Source organism: Saccopteryx leptura, chromosome 5 (genome assembly GCF_036850995.1).
Source record: "Saccopteryx leptura isolate mSacLep1 chromosome 5, mSacLep1_pri_phased_curated, whole genome shotgun sequence".
Taxonomy (NCBI): Eukaryota; Metazoa; Chordata; class Mammalia; order Chiroptera; family Emballonuridae; genus Saccopteryx; species Saccopteryx leptura.
In genome coordinates this window covers 193412863-193438369 of record NC_089507.1, presented here as the reverse complement: position 1 = coordinate 193438369, position 25507 = coordinate 193412863, and the positions used below count along the sequence as shown (strand labels likewise).

Genomic DNA, 25507 nt, shown 5'->3' with positions numbered 1-25507 from the left:
AACAATTTGGACTACAAAAAATTAAATGTTTTTTATTTTAATAAAATAAAAATAAAGATGCAAAGAGCATCTGCTTTGTGTAAACACCTGTGCTGGGTATAAAAATAAATTCTGAAACTTATCATTCGGAAGAGTCCATTTGGACTCAGCCCTGTCAAATTAGCCAGAACCCCAGCAGCACAGGGACACAGCTCAGCTTGGACTCCACCAAAAGACACCACAGACAGGACAATGAGCAGCCACTGTTAACAACACCTCCCGGAAGCCCTCCAGGACACCATCTCTTTTGAGCTTTCAAAGGTGCCATATCTTAAAGGCCCCCTTTACTTCAGTCGCAGTGGCCAGGCTCTGGGGACATGTGATCCAGCACAGCAACCTGGCTGATGCTCTGACTAGTCCACACTCCACTGCTCGTTCAGCACTTTCTTACACACAAGAGCCCCTGCTCTCTCATATACAGAGGAGGCGTCCCTGACAGTGGCTTCTATTCACACCACACTGGCCCCTGTGGACACTACACTACAGCAAAAAGTCTTACTTGGAAATGTATTTATCTTTTCCACACGGGACTAGGGAAGTTTGGTGACTGTAGTCCATTCTTCCTTTCTCTGTTCATCAGCAGGAGAGAGCTGTATTTGAAAAGAGAAGACAGAGATTAGAATCAGGTAGTGTCTTTAGGAATCAGCAAAACTTGGGCCAGGGGACACCAGGGGCCCAGGGCCACATGGCTCTCTGTCCCCTTTTCAGATCGACAGCTTGGGCAGCCCAGAGCTAGTGAGATGTCACATTGCTGGCTGCTGCCTCTGCTTGCCACAGCCTCTGATAAAAAAAAAAACCCAAACTGTGGATACCCCCAGAATGAGTGTCCATAGAATGCTGACTGATGCCCAACTTGCCAAGAACAACCCGTGTATCTTCCTTGAAGAGACCTTCACACAGAATGGAGATTCATCTGACAGGGAAGACTCAGATTAGACTAAAGTATACTGAACATTGGTAAGCCACCTAAAACTGCCCAAATAAGGCTGGGCACAATAAACCACACATAGACATCTATTATTACCAATAAAATATGGTACTGCGAAGGCAATTTAATTTCTGAGGAAATGACAATACATTATGAAAACACAGGCTACAAAACTATGAGTCCTATTGTGTTTAAAATATATGTAAGCATTAAATATGCACATATATACATTTATTTGAATAAACATATATTCAGATATTTAATTATAAACATACATACATACTCATAGTCAGGCCTCAACATTATCAGTAGGTTCTATGGCTTTAAGCAAAGTGATGTATAAATATAATGAAACAATTTTACTATAAGCTAACTGATATAAATAAGAGTGAAGTACCTAAAGCATTTCATCAACATTATAAAGAAATGTCATCAAATGAAATGACATTATTTGAGGATATATATGTGTGTGTATATTCAAGATTTCTCAACCTCAGCACTACTGACACTGGGACTAGATCATGCTTTGTTGTCCTGTGCATGGAGGGTGCTTAGCAGCATCCCTAAGCTCCACCCACTAGAGGCCAGCATCTGTACCATTCAAGTCATGACAATTAAACCTGTCTCCAGACATTGCCAAGTGTCCTCTGGGGGCTAAACTGCCCAGTTGAGATTCCCTGGCATATGTATATATGTATATAAATGAATGAACAGCTGGCTGTCTCTGGATCATGGCATTACCAAAACTTATCAAACATTTTATCATGAGAATTTTCAAATATAAAGTTAAAGAAATACGACAGTGAGTAGCCATGTATCTATGGCTATTCTACCCTCAACATTTACTACCTTTATTTTATCATACTCTGTCCCTCTATGCATGTCTTTATCCATCAACAACCCATCTCATTCTTGATGCACTTTATGTTTTTTAAAGATTTTATTTATTCATTATAGAGAGGGGAGAGAGAGAGAGAGAAGGCGGTAGGAGCAGGTAGTATCAACTCCCATATGTGCCTTGACCAGGCAAGCCCAGGGTTTTGAACCGGCAATCTCAGCATTTCCAGGTTGATGCTTTATCCACTGTGCCACCATAGGTCAGGCCTCTTGATGCACTTTAAAGTAAATTACACCAAACAAGACTTAGCAATTTAAGAAGACTGAAGTCCTATCAAGTATCTTTTCTGACCACAGTGGTATGAAACTAGAAATCAATAGCAGGAGAAAAACTGAAAAATTCAAAAATATGTGGAAATTATACAACACACTCCTGAACAACCAATGGGTCAAAGAAGAAATCAAAAAGAAAATAAAAAAGCCTGACCAGGCAGTGGCACAGTGGAGATAGTGTCCACCTTGAACGCAGAGAACCCAGGTTTCAAACCTCAAGGTCTCCAGCTTGAGTGCAGGGTCACTGGCTTGAGCATGGTATCATAGACATGACCCCATGGTCATTGGCTTGAGCCCAGAGGTTGCTGGCTTTAAGGCCAAGGTCGTGGCTTGAGCAAGGGGTCACTGGCTCAGCTGGAGCCCCTCAGTTAAGGCACATATGAGAAAGCAATCAATGGACAACTAAGGTTCCACAACGAAGAATTGATGCTTCTCATCTCTCTCCCTTCCTGTCTGTCTGTCCCTATCTGTCCCTCTCTCTGTCTCTCTCTCTCTCTCTCACAAAAAAAGGAAATAAAAAAATCATAAAACAACAAAAAACATTGAAACACAATATACTAAAAGTTATGAGATACATATAAAGCAGTTTGAAGAGGGAAGTTTATAGTAATAAATACCTACATTAATAAAAAACAAACATCCTAAAGAAACAACCTAATTTTACACATCAAAGAACTAGAAAAAGAAGAGCAAACTAAGCCCAAAATTAGCAAAAAGAAATAACAAAAAGCACAGCATAAATAAATGAAATAGAGACCAGAATAACAATAGAAAGGTCAATGAAACTAAGAGCTGTTTTTCTGAAAAGATAAACATAATTGGCAAACTTTTAACTAGACTAAGGAAAGAGAAGACTCAAATAAATAAAACCATAAATATAAGAAGGGATATTACAATTACCACAGAAATACAAAGGTTCATAAGAGAATACCATGAATAGTTGTATACCAACAAATTGGATAAACTGGAAAAAACAGATAAATTCCTAAAATCTGTAGGTAATGACAAAAGACTTCAAACGGGCAAAGCAATCTTGACAAAGAAGAACAAAGCTGGAGGCATCAAACTTCCTGATGTCAAATTATACTATAAAGTTCTATTAACCAAAACAATATGATAATGGCACATAGATCAATGGAACAGAATGAAGAGCTCAGAAATAAACCCATGCATCTCAACTAATATTTGACAAAGCCGTCAAGAATACTCAATGGGGAAACAATCGTCTCCTCAATAAATAGTGAGAAAACTGGATACTCACATGCAAAAGAATGAAATTGAACCCTTATCTTATACCACTTAAAAGAATTAACTTGAAATAGATCAGATTTAAATGTAAAACCTGAAATTGTAAACATTTTAGAAGAAAACATAGAAAAGCTTCGAAATCGGTTTTGGCAACAATTTTTAGATATGATACCAAAAGCATAAGCAACTAAAGCAGAAATAAATGAGACTACATCAAACTAAAAAGCTTCTGCACAGCAAAAGAAACAATCAGCAAAATAAAAAAGCAGCCTATAGAATAGGAAAAAAATATCTGCAAACCATGTATCTGGTAAGCAATTAATATCTAAAACATATAAGGGACTCATATAACTCGGTTGCAAAAAAATCCCCAAATAACCCAATTTAGAAATGAGCAAAGGATCCAACTAGACATTTCTCCAGAGAGTATTACACATGGCCAATAGACATATGAAAAGATGTTCATCATTCATCATCAGGAAAATGCAAATTAAAACCACACTGAGATATACCCTCACACCTGTCAGAATAGCTACCATCAAAAAAATCAGCAAGCAACAAGTAAGTGTAGGCGAGGATGTAGAGGAAAGGGAATCCTTATGCACAGTTGGTTGGACTGTAAACCGGTACAACTACTATAGAAAACAGTATGGAGGTTCATCAAAAAATTAAAAATAGAGCTGCCATATGACCCAGCAATTCCACTTCTGGGTAGTTATTCCCCCCCCACCACCACCACCAAAAAAACTAATTTGAAAAGATATACACACTTCTATGTTCATTGCAAGATATAGAAGTAATCTAGATGTCTGCCAATAGATGAGATGGATGAAGAAGATATGTTATATGTACAATGGAATATTACTCATTAATAAAACAGAATGGATCTTGCCATTTGCAACAACATGGATGGACCTAGAGGGCATTATGCTAAGTGTAACAAGTCAGACAGGGAAAGACAAACACCGTATGATGTCACTTATAAATGGAATCTAAGGAAATTTTTAAAAGGAATTAATAAATCAAAACAGAAACAGACACACAGATCTAGAGAACAAGCCAGTGGTTACATCAAAGGGGAAGAGAATGTCGGGATGTGGGGAAAAAACCCAAACCCAGAAGGCATAATAAAAAAATAATTTATGGCCCTGGCCGGTTGGCTCAGCGGTGGAGCGTCGGCCTGGCGTGCGGGGGACCCGGGTTCGATTCCCGGCCAGGGCACATAGGAGAGGCGCCCATTTGCATCTCCACCCCCCCCCCCTCCTTCCTCTCTGTCTCTCTCTTCCCCTCCCGCAGCCAAGGCTCCATTGGAGCAAGGATGGCCCGGGCGCTGGGGATGGCTCCTTGGCCTCTGCCCCAGGCGCTGGAGTGGCTCTGGTCGCGGCGGAGCGACGCCCCCTGGTGGGCAGAGCGTCGCCCCTGGTGGGCGTGCCGGGTGGATCCCGGTAGGGTGCATGCGGGAGTCTGTCTGGCTGTCTCTCCCCGTGTCCAGCTTCAGAAAAAAATAAAAATAAAAAAATAAAATAATAATAATAATAATTTATATCAATCTGTAAAAATTTTTTAATTTCTGTTTAGAAAATAAAATTATCCTACCCAAAGTCAAAACACAAATGACAAATTGGGGTAAAATATTTATAATACATATGACAAAAGGCTAATGTCCTTAAGATGTAGAGGGCTTTCATAAATCAGTAAGAAAAAGATTCTTTACTCAGTAAAAATTGGTCAAAGGACATGAATAGATAATTCAAAGAAAAATAAATACAAGTAGTTAACCTATGAAAACTTTCTCATCACTATATTTTTGCTTACCAATTGATATGAAACCAACAGCAAGTTATAACCTACCAGATAAATTAGAATTTAGGTTTTCATTAAAATTATTCAATTAGCCCTTCTTAAGTAAGTCATGGCTGCCCTGGAATGTGGTCATGTCCTGGGGCATACAGACCTGTAAAGCAAGTTGCAGAAGGTCTACTCTGCTTAAGATAACAGAAGAATGTCCACGGTGAAGCATGAAATGAACAGCTTTGGTCTTTTCTTTCTGTTCTTTGGATAATGTCACTGACTCACAATCCCAAGATACCTTACCTTTCCTTCTGTTAGAGACCACCTGGCAATAGTCACAAACCAGACAAGACACCCCCAGGAGCAGAATAAATCATTGCTGGAGCTTGAATAAGAGCTGACCAATCAACACCGCCCAGGACCCTGAACACCTTACTCACGATTACTCATGACTTTTGTTCTGTAAAACCCCCTGTGTGTAGAGCATCAAGAAGCTTGGATTTTCCCATTCTCCACTGTGTAGTTAAACACTGCCTTCTTTCACTGAACCCCAGGCTCAGCCAATTGGCTATCTGCAGCACCCAGTGGACAGACTCTTTTCTCAGTTACAGATAGAAATTAAGTAAGTAATCAGATGGCTCAAATGTGGGAATTCCCCAAGACTTTTGGTCACTCTCAATCTGTTGAATGATCTTACCAAGGCCATCACTGAAAATCCGACCTATGGGCCAATCTTTGTCTCCAGCCTGACTTCTCTCTCCACCATTTTTTCCTACTTTTACAATTTCTTGGGTTAAAGGTGTTAGGAAAGGACTTACATCACCTGCCATGTGGTTGAACTGAAATTACAGGTAACTGATTCTAGAACCCAACAAAACCCCTCTTTTTCAGCCTTAAGGACAACACCCGCAGCTCTGTTCGCAAACTTTCCCGCCATCACCGCAAAGCAAAGCACTGCTACCTCCAGCCAGCTGGGGGTGAAAAACAGAAAAAGAAAAGCCAGCTAAACATACAGGCAATCACAGCAGCAGAGCTGACAAAGGGCGGAAGTTTAGAGTTCAGTCCCATACTCCTTAAACGGTATTGTTTCCAACATAAGGAAGAGTCAGAGGAAGGCGGGTGATGGGGCTGGAATGCGGAGGACACTTCCCGTGAGGGTGCTGCCAACATCTGCAGCCCTGGCGAGAGGGGTTCGCTCTGCTGGTTGATGGCAAAGCTTCTGTCTTCTCTATTGTTATTAAGAATTTACAGCCCCTACCTGGACTCCAAAATGCCTCGTAAGGATCGTTTACAAGGGCCAAGTCAGGACGTGAGCCTCCCAGGCCCTAGTCATGTTGGAGACACGGTGGGGCCATCAACCAGTCTCTGGCATTGACTTCATGCCCTGGCAGAATGCGTCAGGTTCTCCTCAGCTTTATTAAATGCCTGGACCATGCCATCCAGCCTGTCAGTGGAACCTACTATGTCCCGTGTGCAACCCATCCATGCTCCCTGCCTGCTTCAAAGACAACTTGGAGGTACAACCCTCCCTAAGATCCAAGAGAATGTCTTGACAAAGGGAAGATGCCTAAGCCACTGAGTGTGATGACATCCCAGCCAGAGAGAACTTTCTGGGCCTGCATTTCACACTCTGTAAGTGTGCCCATGCTCCACCTCGGAGCCAAGCAAACTCAAGGGGTCTCTAGACCCTGATCCAAAACGTGGCTCTCCCTACTGCAACGAGCTCACGCTCAGCCTGTCCTTCGTCCCAGCACTAATCACTGTACAGAAACCATCTGTCTGGTTTTTCTTTTCCCTCCTGGACCTGCAGCTTCCTCTCTCTGAACTCCCAGCTCCAGACGGAGCCTCTCTCCTGCAAATATTCTCTTTACCTTTATGGCCTGGAGGGAGAGAGCGGGTTCAATAGCCAGCTCAAAGAAAAGCTAACCTGGGGTCTTAGGTCAGGGGATTCCTAGAAGCACAGCCAGAAATGAGGATTCTTGTGCACGTGACTCACTGAGGAAGTGTTTTCAGGAGAACCCCATGAAGGGAGTGAGGGAAACAGGACCGGAAGTGACGTGGGCTCCGCTGGAGTCCAGCCACAACCTGATCCCATGGGAGCTGCAGGGTATGAATAACGCAATAGGTTTATCCCACCTTGGGACAAGCAGGCCAGGCTTCTACCCTGTGCCAGTGAGTCGCTGACGACAGGCCACCCCCCAGAGGAAGGGCTGAGCTCCAACAAATTTCCCTGAAAGAGCAATTATCAGGACTAGGGAACAGCTAAGATGCCCTCGGCAGTCAACACCCATTACACGCAATAGGTTAAAGGGATCCTGGTGGGTACCAGCATCGTCCACTACACCTGCTACTTTGCTGGGCTACCTTCTCCCACCCATCCTCAGGCTGGGAGGAGACAGCTGCCCAGCAGGGTCACCAGGTGCACGGAGGGGCTGAGCTGTAGGAATGGGGACAGACTTGGCCCAAGGTCAAAACCCTGAAGTTATTGTAGGAAAGATAGCTTCCTCTTCCTTTTCACGGACCCTCCCACTCACGGGTGTTTCCAGCCTCCCACTTCAGGCCTCCCAAATAATGAAATTTACCAGCTCAGCTTCCTGTGAGGAGGGCAAACACCAAATCCTCAAGAAGCTCCAGCTGGTGGGAAGAGCCACCCAAAGCTCACTCCAAAGACAGTAGCATCTCCTCTGTTCCTAGCTCTTGGTTCCTGCAAGTTCCAGGGCCCTCACTCCCTTCCTGTCGGGCAGCCTGGAGAACCCAGGGCGGTTGATCAGGTGTCAGAGACGTGGGCTAATCGCCATCCAGTTCTAGCCTAGAGATGGTGTCTCTCAGCTTACTGATCAACTGGAAAGTCCTCAGAGAGAAGGGCAAACGCCGAGCAGAAAGGTGGGCAGACTCCAGCAGGAAAGTCCAGGGTGAGATGAAGCCCCAACCCCTGTTGGTGGTGTATTTGGTTTTGATTTCCTAAACTGTGTTCCCGGTTGTATAGCAGGAGCCAGGCCCTACCCACTCCCACCTCCGCTCCCACGCAGGATGGAGGCAGGGGCGGGGGGGGGGGGTCAACAGTTAATTTAGTGTCTAAGAAAAAGACACTAAAAAAGAGGCTACAGAGGCCCTGGCCGGTTGGCTCAGTGGTAGAGCATCGGCCTGGCGTGCAGGAGTCCCGGGTTCGATTCCCGGCCAGGGCACACAGGAGAGTCGCCCATTTGCTTCTCCACCCCTCCCCCTCTCCTTCCTCTCTGTCTCTCTCTTCCCCTCCCCCAGCCAAGGCTCCATTGGAGCAAAAGATGGCCCGGGCGCTGGGGATGGCTCCTTGGCCTCTGCCCCAGGCGCTAGAGTGGCTCTGGTCACGACAGAGCGACGCCCCAGATGGGCAGAGCATCGCGCCCTGGTGGGCGTGCCGGGTGGATCCTGGTCAGGCGTATGTGGGAGTCTGTCTGACTGCCTCCCCGTTTCCAGCTTCAGAAAAATACAAAAAAAAAAAAAAAAGGCTACAGAAAGAAAGGCTTTCTGCAGAAAACATTCAAGGACACCCTGCAGAGCCACCCCTGACCAGGAGAGGGCTGTGCACTTGGTGGGGCCTCAGCTAAAAGCAAGCAGCTAGCTGACCTTGAGACAGTCACGCCACATCTCAGAGGCTCTAATTCTGGACGCTCGCTCCATGAGGGTTAGGGGGGAGGAGGCGGCGGGGTGGTGAGGTAGGTTAATTTTAAATTCCTGACGTCTGTCCAGGGCAGTAACTTCGACAAATTACATCAGGCCCTCTGGGCAGGGCCCAGGCATGAGCATTTGAAAAGCCTCCCCTAGGCAGGCCAATGTACGACCAGGGCTGAGAACCAGCATGAAATCTGATGGGAACAGAGACTGAGGACACGAACAAATGCCTCTCAAAGCAGCTCTTCAAGAATGGAAAAAACAGAATTTCCTAAATGCAAACTGAGTTTGGCCTTTAGCGCCTCCTTCCCCATAACTAACATTGCAAAGGGGTCAGGGGTCAATGTAGAACATCCCAGAAAGCCAATCCAAGGGGCCTGTCACACAAAGCAAGGCCCCACACCACAGAAGCCAGGAGGCCAGGAAGCCAGCCCCAGGCCCCAGATGCAAAGGAAATGCGGAAATGCTCACTGCAGGCCCGAAACTTCCCCTTTTAGGGCCTGTCCCCATCTCTTCTCTGAACCCTTCTAGAGACAATGTGGATCTCTGGGGTTGGAGAAGAAAATTATCTGACATAGTGCTTCATACTACAGTGTTAAAGACTGCCCCACAGGTCTCCTGAAGGACTCTGCTTTGCCACCAAGCAGCTCTGACCGAGGAGACAGTGCTGAGCCCTGGTATGAGGGCAGGAAGAAGTGTAGATGGCAAACAGGAAACCCCAGCCCTATTGCGCCACAAGAGGAATGAGACTTGAGCCGTAGCCCAGGGCCCTGCCAAGATCTAGAGATTACAAAAGATTCCACCTCCTGATTCCCGAACTCGAGCCTGTCCTGGACACGGGCAAATTTAGAGCTGCCTTGGAAGGGACACATGCTGCCTCACGTCCGCATGCTTTACTCAATAAAAGGCCCACTGACTGGCCAGGCCAGGTCCACTCTGGGACCTGCTCACCCCCCACTGATTCCGGATCCCCCCCTTCCTGAAATGGACTTCCATCCCCTTTCCCATGCCAGGTGTCAGGCCCCCCGTGACCCACCCACACGGCTCTCTCAATCACTCTGCTCAGGAAAGGGTCTGAGAATCAAACACCACCAGAGGGAAGGTTCAAGTCAGATGTGCTGGGTATACGTACTGCACAGTCTCAGCTTTACTGTGACTGTGAATGAAAGGCTATGCCCCTCCCTATCCCAAAGAATGTTAAGCATCATAGAAGAGGGAAGGGAAAAGTTAGCTCACCCTGCCTGAAAAGAGATGGCACTTCACCTGGAGGCAGGTAGAAAAGAGTTTTGCTCAAGAGAACTAGCAGAAGACTAACAGCAGGAGGCCCTGGACACCTGTTTCCCCCCCAAAAATCAGAAGCAAAACAATCACAGTGTTATTGTGCTCATCATAAGACAACAATTGTGAATAAGACACCACTGTGGAAGAAAGACACCCCAACATCCCCATTTTGCAGATGAAATAATTAAGGCACAAGGAATCTAAGTAACTTGGCCAAAACACGCAGCCAGAAAGGGGCAGAGCTGGGGTTCAAATCCAGAACTGTCCAGTTCCAAAGCGGATCCTTATTTACATCAGTTTCTCTTGAAGTGAAGGGGAAAAGTTTCAGCTAAAAAGCCCCTGACTCAGCGTCTTCTGGAGGAGTGGTTCTCACAGCAGAGATCAGAATCCCATGGGGACTCTTTAAAATACAGATTCTGGTGCCCCTTCCCCTGGTTCTGTTTCTGTACTTCTGGACTGAGATCTGAGGACGAACATTTCTAACAAGCTCCCGAGTGACGCTGGGGCTGCTGGTAACGACACTCTAGAACAGTGGTCCCCAACCCCCAGGTCGTGGACCAGTACCGGTCCATGGGCCATTTGGTACCGGTCCACAGAGAAAGAATAAATAACTTACATTATTTCTTTTTTATTTATATTTAAGTCTGAACTATGTTTTATTTTTTTTAAATGCCCAGATTCCCTCTGTTACATCCATCTAAGACTCACTCTTGACGCTTGTCTCGATCACGTGATACATTTATCCGTCTCACCCTAAAGGCCGGTCCATGAAAATATTTTCTGACAGTAAACCAGTCCGTGGCCCAAAAAAGATTAGGGACCACTGCTCTAGAAGCATCATCTTAGAGATGAAGAAACAGAAGGTCCCAGAGGGTAGGCGACTTAGCCCAGATCACAGAGCTGACATGAACCCACGTCATGAACTCCTTCCATGGTGCCCCAGCCAAGCGCTGGACATGAGGGCTCCATGCGGGGCAGGCAGGTGTAGCCACAGCAGGCCCGGGAGTCCTGGGTCAGGGAGGCGAGTGAGTGACTGGTCTAATGGACAAGCTGTAGGAAGAGCAGATCTTCCAAGGGCTGGGGATGGAGACCCTATTCAGGCCAGGGCACTTACAATGTCACAGAGCCACAGACCTCAGACACATCTCACCTTCTGTCTAAAGAATGAGCTACCCCTCACACTCAGGGAACCCACAAACTGCCTGTTCCCCTGTCCCAGAAAAAGTCTGGCGGCCTGACTGACGACAGATACCAGGTCTTGCTGAGAGGAAACCTTATTCCCTTCCAAAGACGCGCCCCCCACCCCGGCCCACAGGTGGCCAAGCTGGGATCCCCCCTAGAGTTTGGTCTGCAAAGCCGCTGCTCTTTCCTGGGCCGGTTCCTGCTCAGGCCCGCCATCCCTGCAGCCCTTCAGCACACAGGTCTGAATTCCCAGGGGGGACTGGGGAAGACCTGAACCAATGGTCCCGGGATCCCTGCTGGGTAAGCCCTGCCTCCTCTTCCCACAGCGGGACAGGACAGGTAGCCAGGAGAGCGACCTGGAAAGTCACCCCTGAGACCAGTCCAAGCAATTGCCCCCCAGGCCCAGATGAGCAACTACTTGTTTATAGGGAAGTCCCAACAGCATCCACAAGCTTCCGACCTTCTGGACGGATGCTTAGAAGAAAACCCAAAGGCCCTTGGCCTCATATCAGAGAATCGGGGTGTTGGATTGAGACAAAAAAAAAAAAGGCATAAAGAAAATAAAATCTCTAGACAGAAAATGCTGTGCGAGAGAGAGAGACAGAGAGAAAGAGAGAGAGAGTGTGTGTGTGTGTATACAATTTAGACTGTGGCTCAGAGATGCCTAACGACCTAGAAAGCTAACCCTCCAATATCTACAGACTCCCAGGGAAGGGCGCAGTCAACACCTGACTTTAGGAAAGCAGCACCTATGTCACCTTCAACCAGAGAAACCCTGTCACCACAAACCCCTCATGGACTGAGAGCCAACAAAGCGTGACGTTCTGCGTGACTGAGAGGAGAGAATGAATGGAAAGTAGGCTCTAATACGGCAAACACGACTAAGCATTCCTACGCCAGCATTTCTCACAGCTGAGGGCTATTTTACAGGGTACTTTCATGTCCTAACTGGGGAAGGGCAAATTAAGCTTTCCTCCAGCCCAATAATTACAGGATTTAACTGGAGCCCCATCTGATGGGAGGGCCCAAGGCCTGTGTCACCCCATGTGCTCCGAACCCCAACGGGCTGTCTGTGGGTTAGGGTTGCGGGGACGTGCTGACTTAGCCGGGCAGGTGAGGAGGGCCCCCCTCCACCTCCCCAGTTCCTACAAGCACAGGTTTCTCTCTGGCCGCACTTCCTGTTTACTGAGCGGTTGCTCTAAGACTCATCTCTGACCTCACATCCCCTTCCTCAGGGAACCCCAGCAGTTCTTCCTTTTTTGGTGCTACAGGCTGACACTCGGACTTGTGTGCAGAGACCTGGGGGTTTCCCCACCTTGCTACCGGGGCCAGGATTGGAAACCTAAGAGCCAGGATCCCCGGTCTCTTCCACCCGCAGAGTGGAGGTTCCTTGCCCTAGAGAAGCAGTACCGATGAGAGAGTGAAGGAAGGGTCCTCATGGACTGAGCCCCCCAGCTGGGGCAGCCACTGGGGGGCAGCTTACATCCACCCACCTTTACCTCTGTTAACACCCTACGACTGCACAGGGAAATTCACCCTCACATAGCAGATCTCCTAACCCTCCCTATTGCCAGGACAGAGGACACGTCCGGGGGTTCCCAGGAAGCTGAGGGGAAGTTTTCCACAAAACCACATTCACACCATCTCCTGCTGGCCCTGCACCCAGCTGACTAACCCTAACAGAAAACCAGCACCACGAAAAACAGAACTTCTCCTCAAAATGGCCTTCAGAGGCCGTCTCTGTCAACTTCTGACATTTCCCCAACTTTCTGGGAGGAAAAGAGCAGCCTCCCCCTGGGCAGACAGAAAATAGGCAAAGCCACATAAGGAAAGTTTTGGAAACCCCAGTGGGTATGTGTGTCCCTCCCAGGCCTACATTCTCTCATTAACTCAGTAGAGGGCTGGGTAGGCCCTTCAGGGAGCTCACTTAATGAGGAACTTAAAGCATTTCCACAGAACTAGGCGTCCCAGAGCAAAGTCACTTGACCCGTTCCCATGTCGCCTGAATAGAGCCACACAACCTGGTTTCCCGGTTCTGGGTCCAGAAGCTTCCTTCCCAACCTCCTCTCACTTCAGACTCACCTCCCCCGCCTCCCCCCACCCCCACCCCCACCCCATTGCACCATGAGTCCGATTTCCCTGTCAGTGCATGCAGAAGAGAGCAATCCTTGCCTCAAATGCCTATACGATCAACTGTGAGACCCTATATGGGCACTTTAGGAAGAGAGCTCCCATTATCTGATGCTACCACCCATCTCCCCAGAGTTCTTGGGGCCTCATAGACCCCCCAGGTGAAGTCCTCCCCACACTGCAGGCAGGCGGATGCTGCCTGTGCATAAAACCTATAGAGCCCCCTTACCCCTTCCACCATGTAAGGATATAACGAGAACCCTGCAGTCTGGAAGAGGGACTTCACCTGACCCTGCAGACCTCCTTCATCTTGGACTTCCAGACTCCACAACTGTGAGAAATAAATTTATGTTGTTTATAAGTCACTCAATCTGTGGTATTTTGTTACAGCACCCCCAAAGGACTAAGGCAGCCACTGAACTGTCACTTTAAAATGATTAAGAGCTCATCTTATTTTATGCATATTTTACCATAATTAAAAATAAAAATATTTTTAAAAATATTTTATATAGAAGTTTAAAATCAAAATCTCTTAAGTCCACCACTCAGAGATAATCACTAGTAACATTTTGCCATATATACTTCCAGAAACAAATATAAATGGATGATACAATATATTTTATAATAATAGCATAAGCTTTGGTAACCTGCTCTTTAGAAATATATATTTTCCCTGTTAATAGACATACATCTTTGTCCTCTATTTTTGGTAACCATGTGGTATTCTGAAGTATATAGATATACCATAATTAACAAGTTTACTACTACTGAACACTTAGTATCCATTATTTTTGGTAAAGTGGTTATTATAAATAATGCTGCAAAGGACATCCCTGTGCACATATTTCTCTGCACTCATCCAATTGTATCACTTAGGATAACAATTCCTACAGGTAGAATTGCTGAGTTAAGGATTCCCTTGGGAAGATTGTCAACAAAAACACTGCAACAGGGATGTCAAATTCTGTCATATTAAAGTCTATTTTTCCACATGGACTTTTCTTGGATTCTACTTGGATGTCTATGACATTGCACAGTGGTTCGGGAAAGTAGGGACTGTCCTTTCCATGAGAAATCATCCCCTCCCTCCACACCCCCTAGGCTTCCTCTGGGGACACACCATGCGTGTGTCATGAAGTGAATCTGGTACACAAGGAAGGTGGAATTTTACGTTAATGCCAGCTGAATTCCCTGTGCCAGCGGGAAACCTCTAGGATGGTCCAGCACGGGGTGCCCCCCGATAGGCCACATAGGTGTGGACACATAAAAGGTTTTCTTTCTTTAAAGGTTTTGTTCTTGTGTGGACAGAGGGAGAATGCAACGAACTCTTCCTTAAGAGACCAAGGGCTTGAAGGGACTTGTGGGATCATCTAACCCCTTGCCCTGGAGATAGGAAAACAGAGGCCCAGAAAAACTCATAGATGGCATAAACATTTCAGTAATCTTTAAATGAACCCAGAAGGGTCCCTCACACACAGTGAGTCAGCCAGTGTAGGGCTGAGGTGAACACGACCCAGATTTTGGTGCCTCGTACAATCCTTATCCTCCTCACCCAGTGTACAAAACTAAAAATCAAGATCTGAGGTCACATGTCACACAGACACGACCAGATGTCTCCTATTGGCTCTCAGGGGCTGACAGAGCACATCTCGTCCCAACTCGGTGCTGAGTGATGCCATGTTAGTAGCTTGAAATCCTCCATGGTGAATATATTTACACTGCAGAAACCAGCAAACACCCCAAAACTGGGCTTTTTTTCCTCCCTGAAGAGCCACTTGTTAAACCATTTATCAACAGGTCACAGTCCAGATGTGAAAACCATGAGCAAGTGACCTCAGGTTCCTCACATAACTTAAGGTCAGCATTATCATTTTCCATGGCCCATCGTAATTTTCCTTCCCAAATTCATCACAGCCCCTTCTAGATCAGTCAACGAGCCAGCAAATGTTTGCCTGCATGCGTCCATCACAGCCCCTTCTAGATCAGTCAACGAGCCAGCAAGTGTTTGCCTGCATGCGTCCATCACAGCCCCTTCTGGATCAGTCAACGAGCCAGCAAGTGTTTGCCTGCATGCGTCCATCACAGCCCCTTCTGGATCAGTCAACGAGCCAGCAAGTGTTTGCCTGCATGCGTCCATCACAGCCCCTTCTAGATCAGTCAACGAGCCAGCAAGTGTTTGCCTGCATGCTTGCTGCCTGTCAGTCCCCGGCTGAGCACGTATCTCAGTATCCCTGTGACATAGTTATCATTTCCATCTTACAGTTGGGGAAAATGAAACTCAAGAGACTGCAAATGACTTTTTAATCATGGACTACAGCCTCTCTTAGGGTGGTGTCTCCCAGAAGTTGTCTCTAAAATAAGGGTTCAAGAGCCAGTGTAAGGCAGTGGGAAAGTGACCGGGGAAGGGAAGACAGCCAGTGACCTCTGAGACAGCACAGAGCATACCCCGAAGTCCCCCCAACAAAGCCGAGAGAGCATCTTTTCCCACTAGTCAGTGGTTGGGGCCAGAAAGAACATGGAAAGGATGCTGACATCACTCAACACCACGCAGCTACCATAATGGTAGAATACAATTCAAACTCCAAATTCAATACTGTTTTCATTACTCTGGAAGATATCAGCTATTAATCAAATGAATGCTTAACTGAGTACCAATTGTGGGTAAAGCGCCATGCTGGTAAAGTAAACCTACTCTGTCAAATCACTTTGGGTTGACATGCCCAGGCAAAGAACAAGGTATCTATTGTTATCAATAGAAGTAACAGAAAAGGCCTTTTTAAGTTACTTGACTCATCTCATAGGAATTAGCCAAATGCCCTTCCCCACCCCCCTCTCCTGAGAGACGCTGCCCTCCCTGGTTCAGCCACAGTTGCCTTGGGCGGGAGTTCTGCAGCCCCAAGCTGTCATTAACAGCTGCATCCATCTGTGATTACAGGCTCCAGTCTGCCATCCCAGTGATGACCAAATATGACCCCCGGAACACCCAGCCAGCCCAGTCTAAAGACTGTCCCTGTTTATTGTGCCTTGCTTTCTCTGTGCCTCCTGCCCCATTCCCTCGCCTCCCCTCGGCATGGGAACCCATCAGCAGGCCAAGTAAATGAGTCTGTGGGAACTTACCCCACCTTAAGGATTTATTTTAAATTCTCCTGGAGAAGCAGGGAGATGTGCAAGCAAGAGACTGTGTCACTGGGGTAAATCACTGGGCCATACTGAGAAAGGTGATGAGAGGGTACCCTGTTCTAGTTTTATAAAACCAGATGTAGCAGCTCTCGGCAGCTATGGCTTAAAGGCAAAGACTGGGTGTCTTGTTCTATTCCAAGTGCATGATGGAGACCTGCCCAGTTTTTCACTCTGGGGGAGAGGAGAAGGAGACGTGGGCAGGCCCCGGAACTGCTCCTGGATCACCAGGTTCACATCCCATCCTCTGCAATGGATTCTCTAGCAGCCTGGTCCAGATGTGATATCCCACCTTCCCGTGAGCACACTTCCTGCTAAAGTATCCTAGAGAGATCCGGAAGCAATCATCAGGCCAAGGTCCTCCTGTGCTTTGATGACAGGACCCCTTTCTGGCAAGCTCCGCGGTCCAGGTGTTGGCACTCCTACAGAAGTGCCAGGATGTATGGTCCTGGGCATCTCTCTAGCCCACTCCCTCGGCCATGCCTCAGCAGTTCACGTGCAGAAGGCAGACACAAAGCTTGGTTCCGGGGTGCCAGGAAATAAACCAAGAAATCAAAGTAAAACCAGCAGGTGATGAAAAGTCCCAGGTAGCCCAGAGCATCAGTGAGGAGGACTGAGGGATCAAAAACAAGGTGTAGCAGCCTGACCTATGGTGGCGCAGTGGATAAAGCGTCAACCTGGAAACACTAAGGTTGCCAGTTCGAAACCCTGGGCTTGCCTGGTCAAGGCACATATGGGAGTTGATGCTTCCTGCTCCTCCTCCCTTCTCTCTCTCTCTCTCTCCTCTCTATAATGAATAAATAAAATCTAAAAAAAAAAAATTTATAAAAAAAAAACACAAGGTGTAGCAGGGTCACCCAACTACTAAGATAACACAAACTGGAGAGAAGGCCTGACCTGAATCCCCAAACAGAAGCCGTGCAGAAATGCGAGAGGCGATCTCTGGAGCCCCAACGGCAGAAGGAGACCAACCTCAGGAAGGTGGGGATGCTGTCAGCTGGAGGGGCAGCAGGTGCAGGCACTGCATATGCCCTGGCCCACTCAGCCAGGGGTAGGAAGCATACCTCCACCTTCCCTAGGGGGAGAGCGTGACTGGGGACCCTAGATCCCTGGCCTCCCCTCCGCCAGGCTCCCCAAAGGTGCTCCTCATCATTCTAACCCATTTCTCCAGCATAAAAATGAGGGCAGAGGAGCATGGGATATGACTAGGCTGCACCCCAAAGATGATCTGGTCTCCCCAATACTCCACCTCTGCTCCCCCGTCTTCTGAAGGAGGAGAGGGCCTCACCTCCAGTCTCCTGGGCACAGGGAATCCCAAACTGTACCAGCCCAGGCCCCCTGGGGCCCCACAGGCTGCTTGCCAAGCTTCCTTCTCCCAGGCCAAGAACTATCCTCTTTCCAAAACTACCCCACCTCTCTGAGCTCAGCCATCGTTTGAGGCCCTCTTCTATCCTCACACCCCCCCCCCCCCGGCCCTCTGCCTGCCCCAGCTCCCCGGGCACCAGCTGACCTGTCTGGAGGAGAAAGCGCAGCTGGTGCCCAGACTCATGGCCCCACTCCAGGGTCTCTGATCCCAAACCCGCACCTCCTAGGCCAACTCCACACTTAGTCCCTAGAACACGGCATTTAGACACAAGCTAAAAAGAATGACCTCTCCTCAAACAATTCAATATATCTTAGTCATGAGAAGTGTCTTTCATTTTTCAGACCGCCTGCAGAAAAAGTTTCCAATAAGTAAATGTGGGTTGGGTAAGGAAAATAATTCCAACCCCAGATTCCTCATCCAGATGCTCTGGAAAGAAGGCCCCTGGCTCTGGCTCACAGGCAGCTGTTTAAAACAATCATTGTTTCTAATTCTTTCCTCCCATTGTATCAAGATCAACTGTGGCAGGACCCGAGTCCCGCTCCAGGATACATTGTTACTTGTCGGCTCAATGGTTCAAACATTCATTCATTCCATGTAAGGTACTCACTATAAACCTGGCCGTTCTAGATACAGCCTCTGTCCTCGGCGAAAACACGTTCTAGGGACCCAGATTGCGATCACATGGAAATAAAGTACATGGCAGCGTGGAGAAGCTCGTGTCCATTCCCTCCCGTCACGGAGGTGTACAGGTGCTGCGAACAACCCAGGACCCACAGGACGCCTCATAAAAAGATGGAACCCTCGGTCTCCCCGTCAGGCCACTTCCCTCTCTGCTGTCCCCAGGGCTTTCTCGGCTTAGAAGCTGAATGCAAAGCAGCCGCTCAAAATGCAGAAGCGGCCCCGTCCGCCCAACGCACCTGCCTCTCTCGGGCGCAGAGGAAAAGCCGAGGTCCCCTACGATCTCAGGCGCCAGCTCCGGAGGTGGGCGGGAAGACCACAAAGGGGAAGTGCCCCGACGACCGCGGGCCCCAGAGCACTCTGCGCCCTTGTGAAGGCAGAGGGCGCCCAACCGGGGGCGGGGGTGGGGGGCGGGGGTGGGGGGGTGGGGGCTGGAGCCCGCCTCTGAGGATCTGTCCATTGGACCGGGAAGAAGAGGATCGAACTGGAGTGCTGGCGCTGACCAGGGCTGTCGGGGCCTGCCATCCCTGCACCTGCCGCCCTCCCTCACTTCGCCGGGGAGTCCCTGGGCCCCCGGCACAGGTTGGGGACGCCTTCTTGCCGCCGCCCTCAGCGTGGAGAAAAGGAAGGACCCCCAGGGCTGGGGGGAGAAGACGAGCTTGGAGTCACAACTTTCTCCCGCCGGAAGGCGGGTGGGCTAGGGTTCCACGCCTACCCAGCCCCTGGGGAGGGGGGCGGTATGCAGACCCCGGAACGCCCGCGGCTGGGGGAGGAGGGAGGAGATCAGGGGCAGGCGAGGACTGAGGGGCTGGCCTGGACCCGGCAGGGGACTCTGCGGGAAAACTTTCGGTAGGGTCGAGAGAGGACCCCCGGTATCCCGCACCTGCGTCCCGCATCCTGCGCCTGGAGCCTTGCCCCACGCCCCACGCCCCGCGCCCCGCGCCCCGCGCCCAGAGCCTTGCCTGCGTTCCAAGCCGGCTGCATGTCGCGCGCGCCGCAGAAACCGTGGAGTTGTAAAGTGGGGTGCTGCGGCCGGAGGGCTGCTCCTGCCCGCGCGTGGGTCAGCGGTCGGCGGGTCCAGATCAAATCTGGCTGGGCAGAGCTGGCCGCGGCCGCGCGATTGGGGGTCGGACGCCCCGCCCTCTTCGCTCCCCCTCCGCCCCTCCTCGCCCTCTTGCCCGCCCCAAAGCCTTTATCTTCCCCTATCCGGTCTGATCGTCCTCCCTCCCCCTCTTTCTTGAGCTCTCCATCTCTCCCCACACCCCTCTTCCCTCGCCTTTCTTCCTCCCCTCCTCTCCCGCCCTCCCCCTCTCCCCTCCCCCATGGGGGTGGAGCCTCTCCCCTCCCTCCCAGACAATGCTGTGGCTGCGTGTCCTCTCCTTCCCCGCCTTTGAGTCAGGGGTGTCAGAGGCTGTCAGCGCCTCTTCCGGGCTGGGAGGGGGTGCTGAGTGCGCGGAGGGGTTAAGAGTGAGAGGGTGGGGATAATCAACTGGATCCCCTCGCGACATTCGCTCTGCTCTCTCCAAGAGGGTTGGAGTCAAGCCCCCCCCCCCAGCTCACCCCACGTTGTGACAGCCACTCGCAGGGAACAGTCACGCTGCCCCGGGGAACCTGCCTCGAGCGCCCCGGATTTCCCAGGCAGAGGGTGGAGGATCTTCTTTCTTTTCCCCTAACGCCCAGGCTTATTCCAAAAACTGTTTGAGCTGAGCCGGAGCTAAGCCAGGCCCCTTGGACTTCGCAGGCTGGCAAACGTGACAGTAATGTGAAGGAGGCCAAGTGTCTTTGTCCACCTCTCACCGGCTCTTATCCATCCCTGGACCTCCAGGGGGTCTCAGTGCACAGGAAGCCCACGACCACCCCAGCTGCGGGGGCCCCTTATCTGTTCCCTCCTTGTTTTCAGAATTCTGCCCCCCACATACATACCCCAATTCTGAAGAGGCAGTCAGTCCCCACGCCAAAAGGGAAGGGGCCCTAAAGAAAATGGGAGCCAAATCCCCAGGATACAGCAGGATCAGTTCATCCCTCCTGGAAGCCAAACATTCTTCACTAAATTCATTGTTTGGATCTTGAAATGTGTCTCCCATAGAAACAATGTTATAAATGGTGTTCTGCTGCCCAGGCCAGCCACAAAAGTCTTTTGAACCCAAAGCAGCTGTAGGGTGGTGCTAAACACTGTGTCAGCTACCCAGGGACAAGGAGGCCACTGACCAGCTTTCTCTATAGAAAAAAAGTATCTTCAGTTCTTTCCCCTTGAGCTGTAAACACAAAGCTCTCCCATGAATTCCCACTCTGAGCCACTACTGTGAATTAGTTAAGCTTCTTTGCAGGTAACCTGAGCACCCGCAGGGAAATATATTCTGAGGACATGAGGGTTTCCCTACAGCCTCAGGGTCTAAACTGCAGAGAGAGTTCAGTAAGAGGCAAATCCAGGGTCTCCAGGCTTCCAATAACTCTAGAAGCCTGTTAGGGGCCAACTCTTCCTTTTCAACACTGGACAAAGGGTGGCAATTGCTTGCATCACTGGGGCTTGGAGCCCCCCTGTTGAAGAAAGCAACCAGGTGAAACTAGGATTCCTGGCTCTCTATTCCAGTCTCCCAAGAGAGCAGCTCATTGGCCCAGCTTAGGACAGGTGACCACCCTATTCCCAATCAACAGGGTCCTGGGGTAGGTTTACCTTGTCCAAACTACACTGCCAGGAACCCTAACCAAATGCCTTGCTTAAAACAAAATCCACTGGCCCTGGTCAGTGGCTCAATGGATAGAGCGCTGGCCCCTCGTATGTATGTCCGGGATTTGATCCCCAATCAGGGCACACAGGAGAAGCAACCATCTGCTTCTCCACCTCCTCCTTCCCTTTCTCTTCCCCTTCTCTCCCCCTTCCCGCAGCCAGTGGCTCAGTTAGTTTGAGCCTAGCCTCAGCTATCTGAGGATAGCTCCCTCTGAGTGCTACAGCCTCAGGTGCTAGCTCCATACTGGAGCATTGGGCCTGGTGGATCCCAGTCAGGCGTATGTGGCAGTCTACCTCACTATCTCCCCTCCTCTCATTTAAAAGAAAGAAAAAAGAAAAAAAGAAAATCCACTTAGGTCAATTAGCTCAGTTAGAACATCATCCAGAAACACCAAGTTTGGGGAGATCATACAGGAAGTGACAGATGAATGCATAGCTAAGTGTAACAACAAATGAACACTTCTCTCTCTTTCTCCCTTCCTTTCTCTGTCTCTTTAAAATCAATTTTAAAAAATCTACTCCTTTCCACTTGTACCCTCTATTGTAGTGAATAAATTGATTGATTGATTGATTGATTGATGGATGGATAGATTAGTTCAGGGGTAGTCAACCTTTTTATACCTACCGCCCACTTTTGTATCTCTGTTAGTAGTAAAATTTTCTAACTGCCCACCGGTTCCACAGTCATGGTGATTTATAAAGTAGGAAAGTAACTTTATAAAATTTATAAAGCACAGAGTTACAGCAAGTTAAAGTATATAATAATAATTACTTACCAAGTACTTTATGTCAGATTTTCACTGTTTGGCAGAATAAATCTTTATAAAACAACTTACTATAGTTAAATCTATCTTTTTATTTATACTTTGGTTGCTCCGCTACTGCCCATCATGAAAGCTGGAACGCCCACTAGTGGGCGGTAGGGATCAGGTTAACTACCACTGGATTAGTCAAGATACCAGAAAATCTTTCTTTTCTTTATCAATCTCCTCATACAGGAACCACAGGAGAGAAAAGAATAGAGAGACCCTTATCCTTCAAAGCAGTATGGGGACAATACATCTGTAATGAGGATAATATTTTGCAAACTGATACATTAAAACCCCTCCCCCCTTAAAACCTGCTTCTTTCAGCCTTCCACTCTGTAAAGCCAGTAGCCAAGGCCACCATCACAGCAGCCTGGCCCATGCAGGTTCGCGTTGGATTCGGACAGTCGGTAAAGAAACAACGGAGCCAAAAACTGATGAGCCATCTTCTTTAATCCTAGCTTGCACCCGGCGGGCAAGTAAAAACACACACTGGGCTCCAAAACCCACTCACATTCAGTGCTCACAAAGCTACTGACTTATCCGAGTTTCCTAGAATCAAAGGTTTCTAGTTCACCAGACTTACTCACCTCTGTTCCCCATCTCCTTCCTTCTCCTTGCACAAACTCTGCACAAACTGCACAAACTGGCTTCTCACTCAACACTTCACCATCTTGGCTGCTTCTCCTGGCCTCCTCCACGTGGCCTTTCTCTGCTCTGCTCTCTAATACTAATCTCAGGAACCAAGAGAGCAAGCTCCTGTTCTGCCCCCATTTTATAGTGTAGAAATCAAAACCTTTAATCCAATATACAATATAGGGAAGTCTCTAATACAAAGTCACTTATCAGAGACTTGATGGGATTGTACCACCCCACATCAAAAAGGATGGGAAAGGCTTAATCCCAAAACCAAGCCCCAGGCTACAAGGATTCTGCCTGCCCACAGCCTGCCCCCAACACACATTAATATCACCTGGGTGACGGCCTCCACGTGGGCAGCAGTGCCATCTTTAACAAAGTGAGCATAATATATTTTATCTGCCCAACACACCCTCAGGGACTGGACCAGGAGACACATGCCTCAGGGAAGCAGCAGATGAGCATTGCCTAGATCCAGTCCTCCAATAGAAATGCCATGCACACCACAGGTGCACTTGAAAACTTTCTAGCCGCATTAAAAGTGGTATAAAGGAACAACTGAAATGAATTTGAATATATAGCATTTAAAGCAAAAGAGCCTGAATATGACCATTTCAAAGTGAAAACAATATAAAGAAATTGTTCATGAGGTATGTCATATTCTATTTTTCTACCAAAGCTAAGATCAGGTGTGGATTTACACACATCTCAATTTGGATGTTAAATTTTCATCAAAAATACTTGATCTGGGCCCTGGCTGGTTGGCTCAGTGGTAGAGCATCGGCCTGGCGTGCAGGAGTCCCAGGTTTGATTCCCGGCCAGGGCACACAGGAGAGGCGTCCATCTGCTCCTCCACCCCTCCCCCTCTCCTTCCTCTCTGTCTCTCTCTTCCCTTCCCGCAGCCAAGGCTCCATTGGAGCAAAGTTGGCCCAGGTGCTGAGGATGGCTCTGTGGCCTCTGCCTCAGGTGCTAGAATGGCTCTGGTTGCAACAGAGCGGCGCCCCAGATGGGCAGAGCATAGCCCCCTGGTGGGCATTCTGAGTGGATCCCGGTCGGTGCATGCGGGAGTCTGTCTGACTGCCTCTCCGTTTCCAACTTCAGAAAAATACAAAGAAAAAAAAAAAAAAATAACTTGATCTGTATTTAGGTTTCACAAAATTTCTACTTGAAAAAGTAAATTCATCTGCCCAGTTGTTCCAAATAACTTACCTAAAAGATGCCCAATAATTGAATTGAGTATTAGTATTATTTTTTTATTTAAGCTTTAATTAAGATTACATAGATCTGGTTACACTGGTCACATTTCAAGTGTTCAATAGCCACATGTGGCTAGTGGCGGCCATATTGGGACAGCACAGGTCGAGGGAGCAAGCTGACTTCCTTTACCCCTTCAATAGAACCTTGGCAGGAGTGTCAAGCACGCATACAGAAAATAATTTCCTAAACTCTTTTTTGGCCCCTATATCATCTCAGGAGGCAGCTTTTGCCAGTAGATCTGAGTTCTGCTTTCTGCTGAGAAGAACCAGGACATGCAGAGAAGTGGGTGCCCAAAGTCAGCTCTTCTATTCTCAGTGGATTCTGGGAGAAGGAAGGAAGCAGGGGACACAGACAGCTGGAAATGCCACATCAACCAGTTTGTGACCTTCAGCTAGAGTGAGGCATACACTGAGGGGTGGAGGGAGTTCTGGGGACAGAAGAGAGAAGCCTGCCGCACTGGCTACTCTGCCCAGTTCTCGGGCACCAGCCAAAGGGAGGGGCAGCCTCATTAAGGTCAACTTAGTGATCACCATGGCTACCCAGACAGAGTGCCTGGGTTTAGCTTTCTGGGGTCCCTTCGGAATCCATGCATGGCGAAGACATGATGCGGAAGTTCCCAGCTGCTGCCTAGGACCAGGGACCTCGGGAGGAAACCAGACTTGAAGCAGGCCTTCCATAGGGCCCGTCTTGGTTTCGGTTCCCTCAAAAGCAGAACTTGAAACAAGGACACGGCTGCGGGTTGAATTGATCCCAGAAAGCTAGAGACTGAGACAGGCGAGGAAAAAAAGCTAATAAAGGATGTGCAGCGGGGGCCCCATCCCTCTGGAGACCCTCTGAGGAACTGTGTACAATGAGCCTCAGAACTGTCCTCTCTGAAGGTCGGGACTAGGGCATTTATCCGCTGACTGTCACCCTCACCTGCTGAAATTACTCTCGGGAATGCTTGCTTCTCCTTCTCCTTGGCTGTGTGGGCATCTTTGGCCTCAAAGCAACATCTGAGGAAGGAAAGCAGGAGCCACTGTCATTGACACTTGAGGTGGGGCTAGTCGTTGTGCGTGGAGCTGCCCACCATGGCCACGCTGGGATGAGGAGTGGGCTGAGGGATGTGACTCAGAGCATGCAGATCATTGGCTCTGAGGTCCAGCATGGGGAAGGCATGTTGACCCTGGTGGCCAGGTGAAGGGCTGGCAGGAGGACGTGGTGACTCAGAGGGACTCAGAGGGAACGCTGGTGAAACCTGAGTTAAGGTCAAAGAGCACTACTAGCTCTGAAGGAGCGTGGAGCACCCAGCCTGTGAGGTACACAAGCTGCAGGTAGGAGCAGTAAACACCAGGCAGAACATCAAGAAGAAGGGGGCCATCACCCCTCAGCATCTGCTTTCACAGGATGATCCAGAGCAGGCCCTCTGTCGGGGGCCCGTGGGGACCCAGAGGCAC

The 25507-nt window shown here is 48.8% G+C and overlaps 1 protein-coding gene across 5 annotated transcripts in view; it reads right to left on the bottom strand.

The window, feature by feature from the left end:
* The window catches only part of RASSF2 (Ras association domain family member 2), a 47516-nt gene that overhangs the window by 18299 nt on the left and 3710 nt on the right, over positions 1-25507 (bottom strand). The window contains exons 1-2 of one of the 5 annotated variants that reach the window (XM_066387275.1): positions 20202-20223; positions 539-629 (exon numbers count right to left, since the gene is read on the bottom strand). In XM_066387275.1, coding sequence (XP_066243372.1) covers positions 539-597 — 59 coding nt within the window. In that variant the 5' untranslated portion in view covers positions 598-629; positions 20202-20223. Of the gene's footprint in view, positions 1-538; positions 630-18570; positions 18756-19603; positions 19839-20201; positions 20224-25507 lie in introns of those variants that run through there. The other 4 variants (XM_066387271.1, XM_066387276.1, XM_066387273.1 and 1 more) reach the window with 4 other exon arrangements.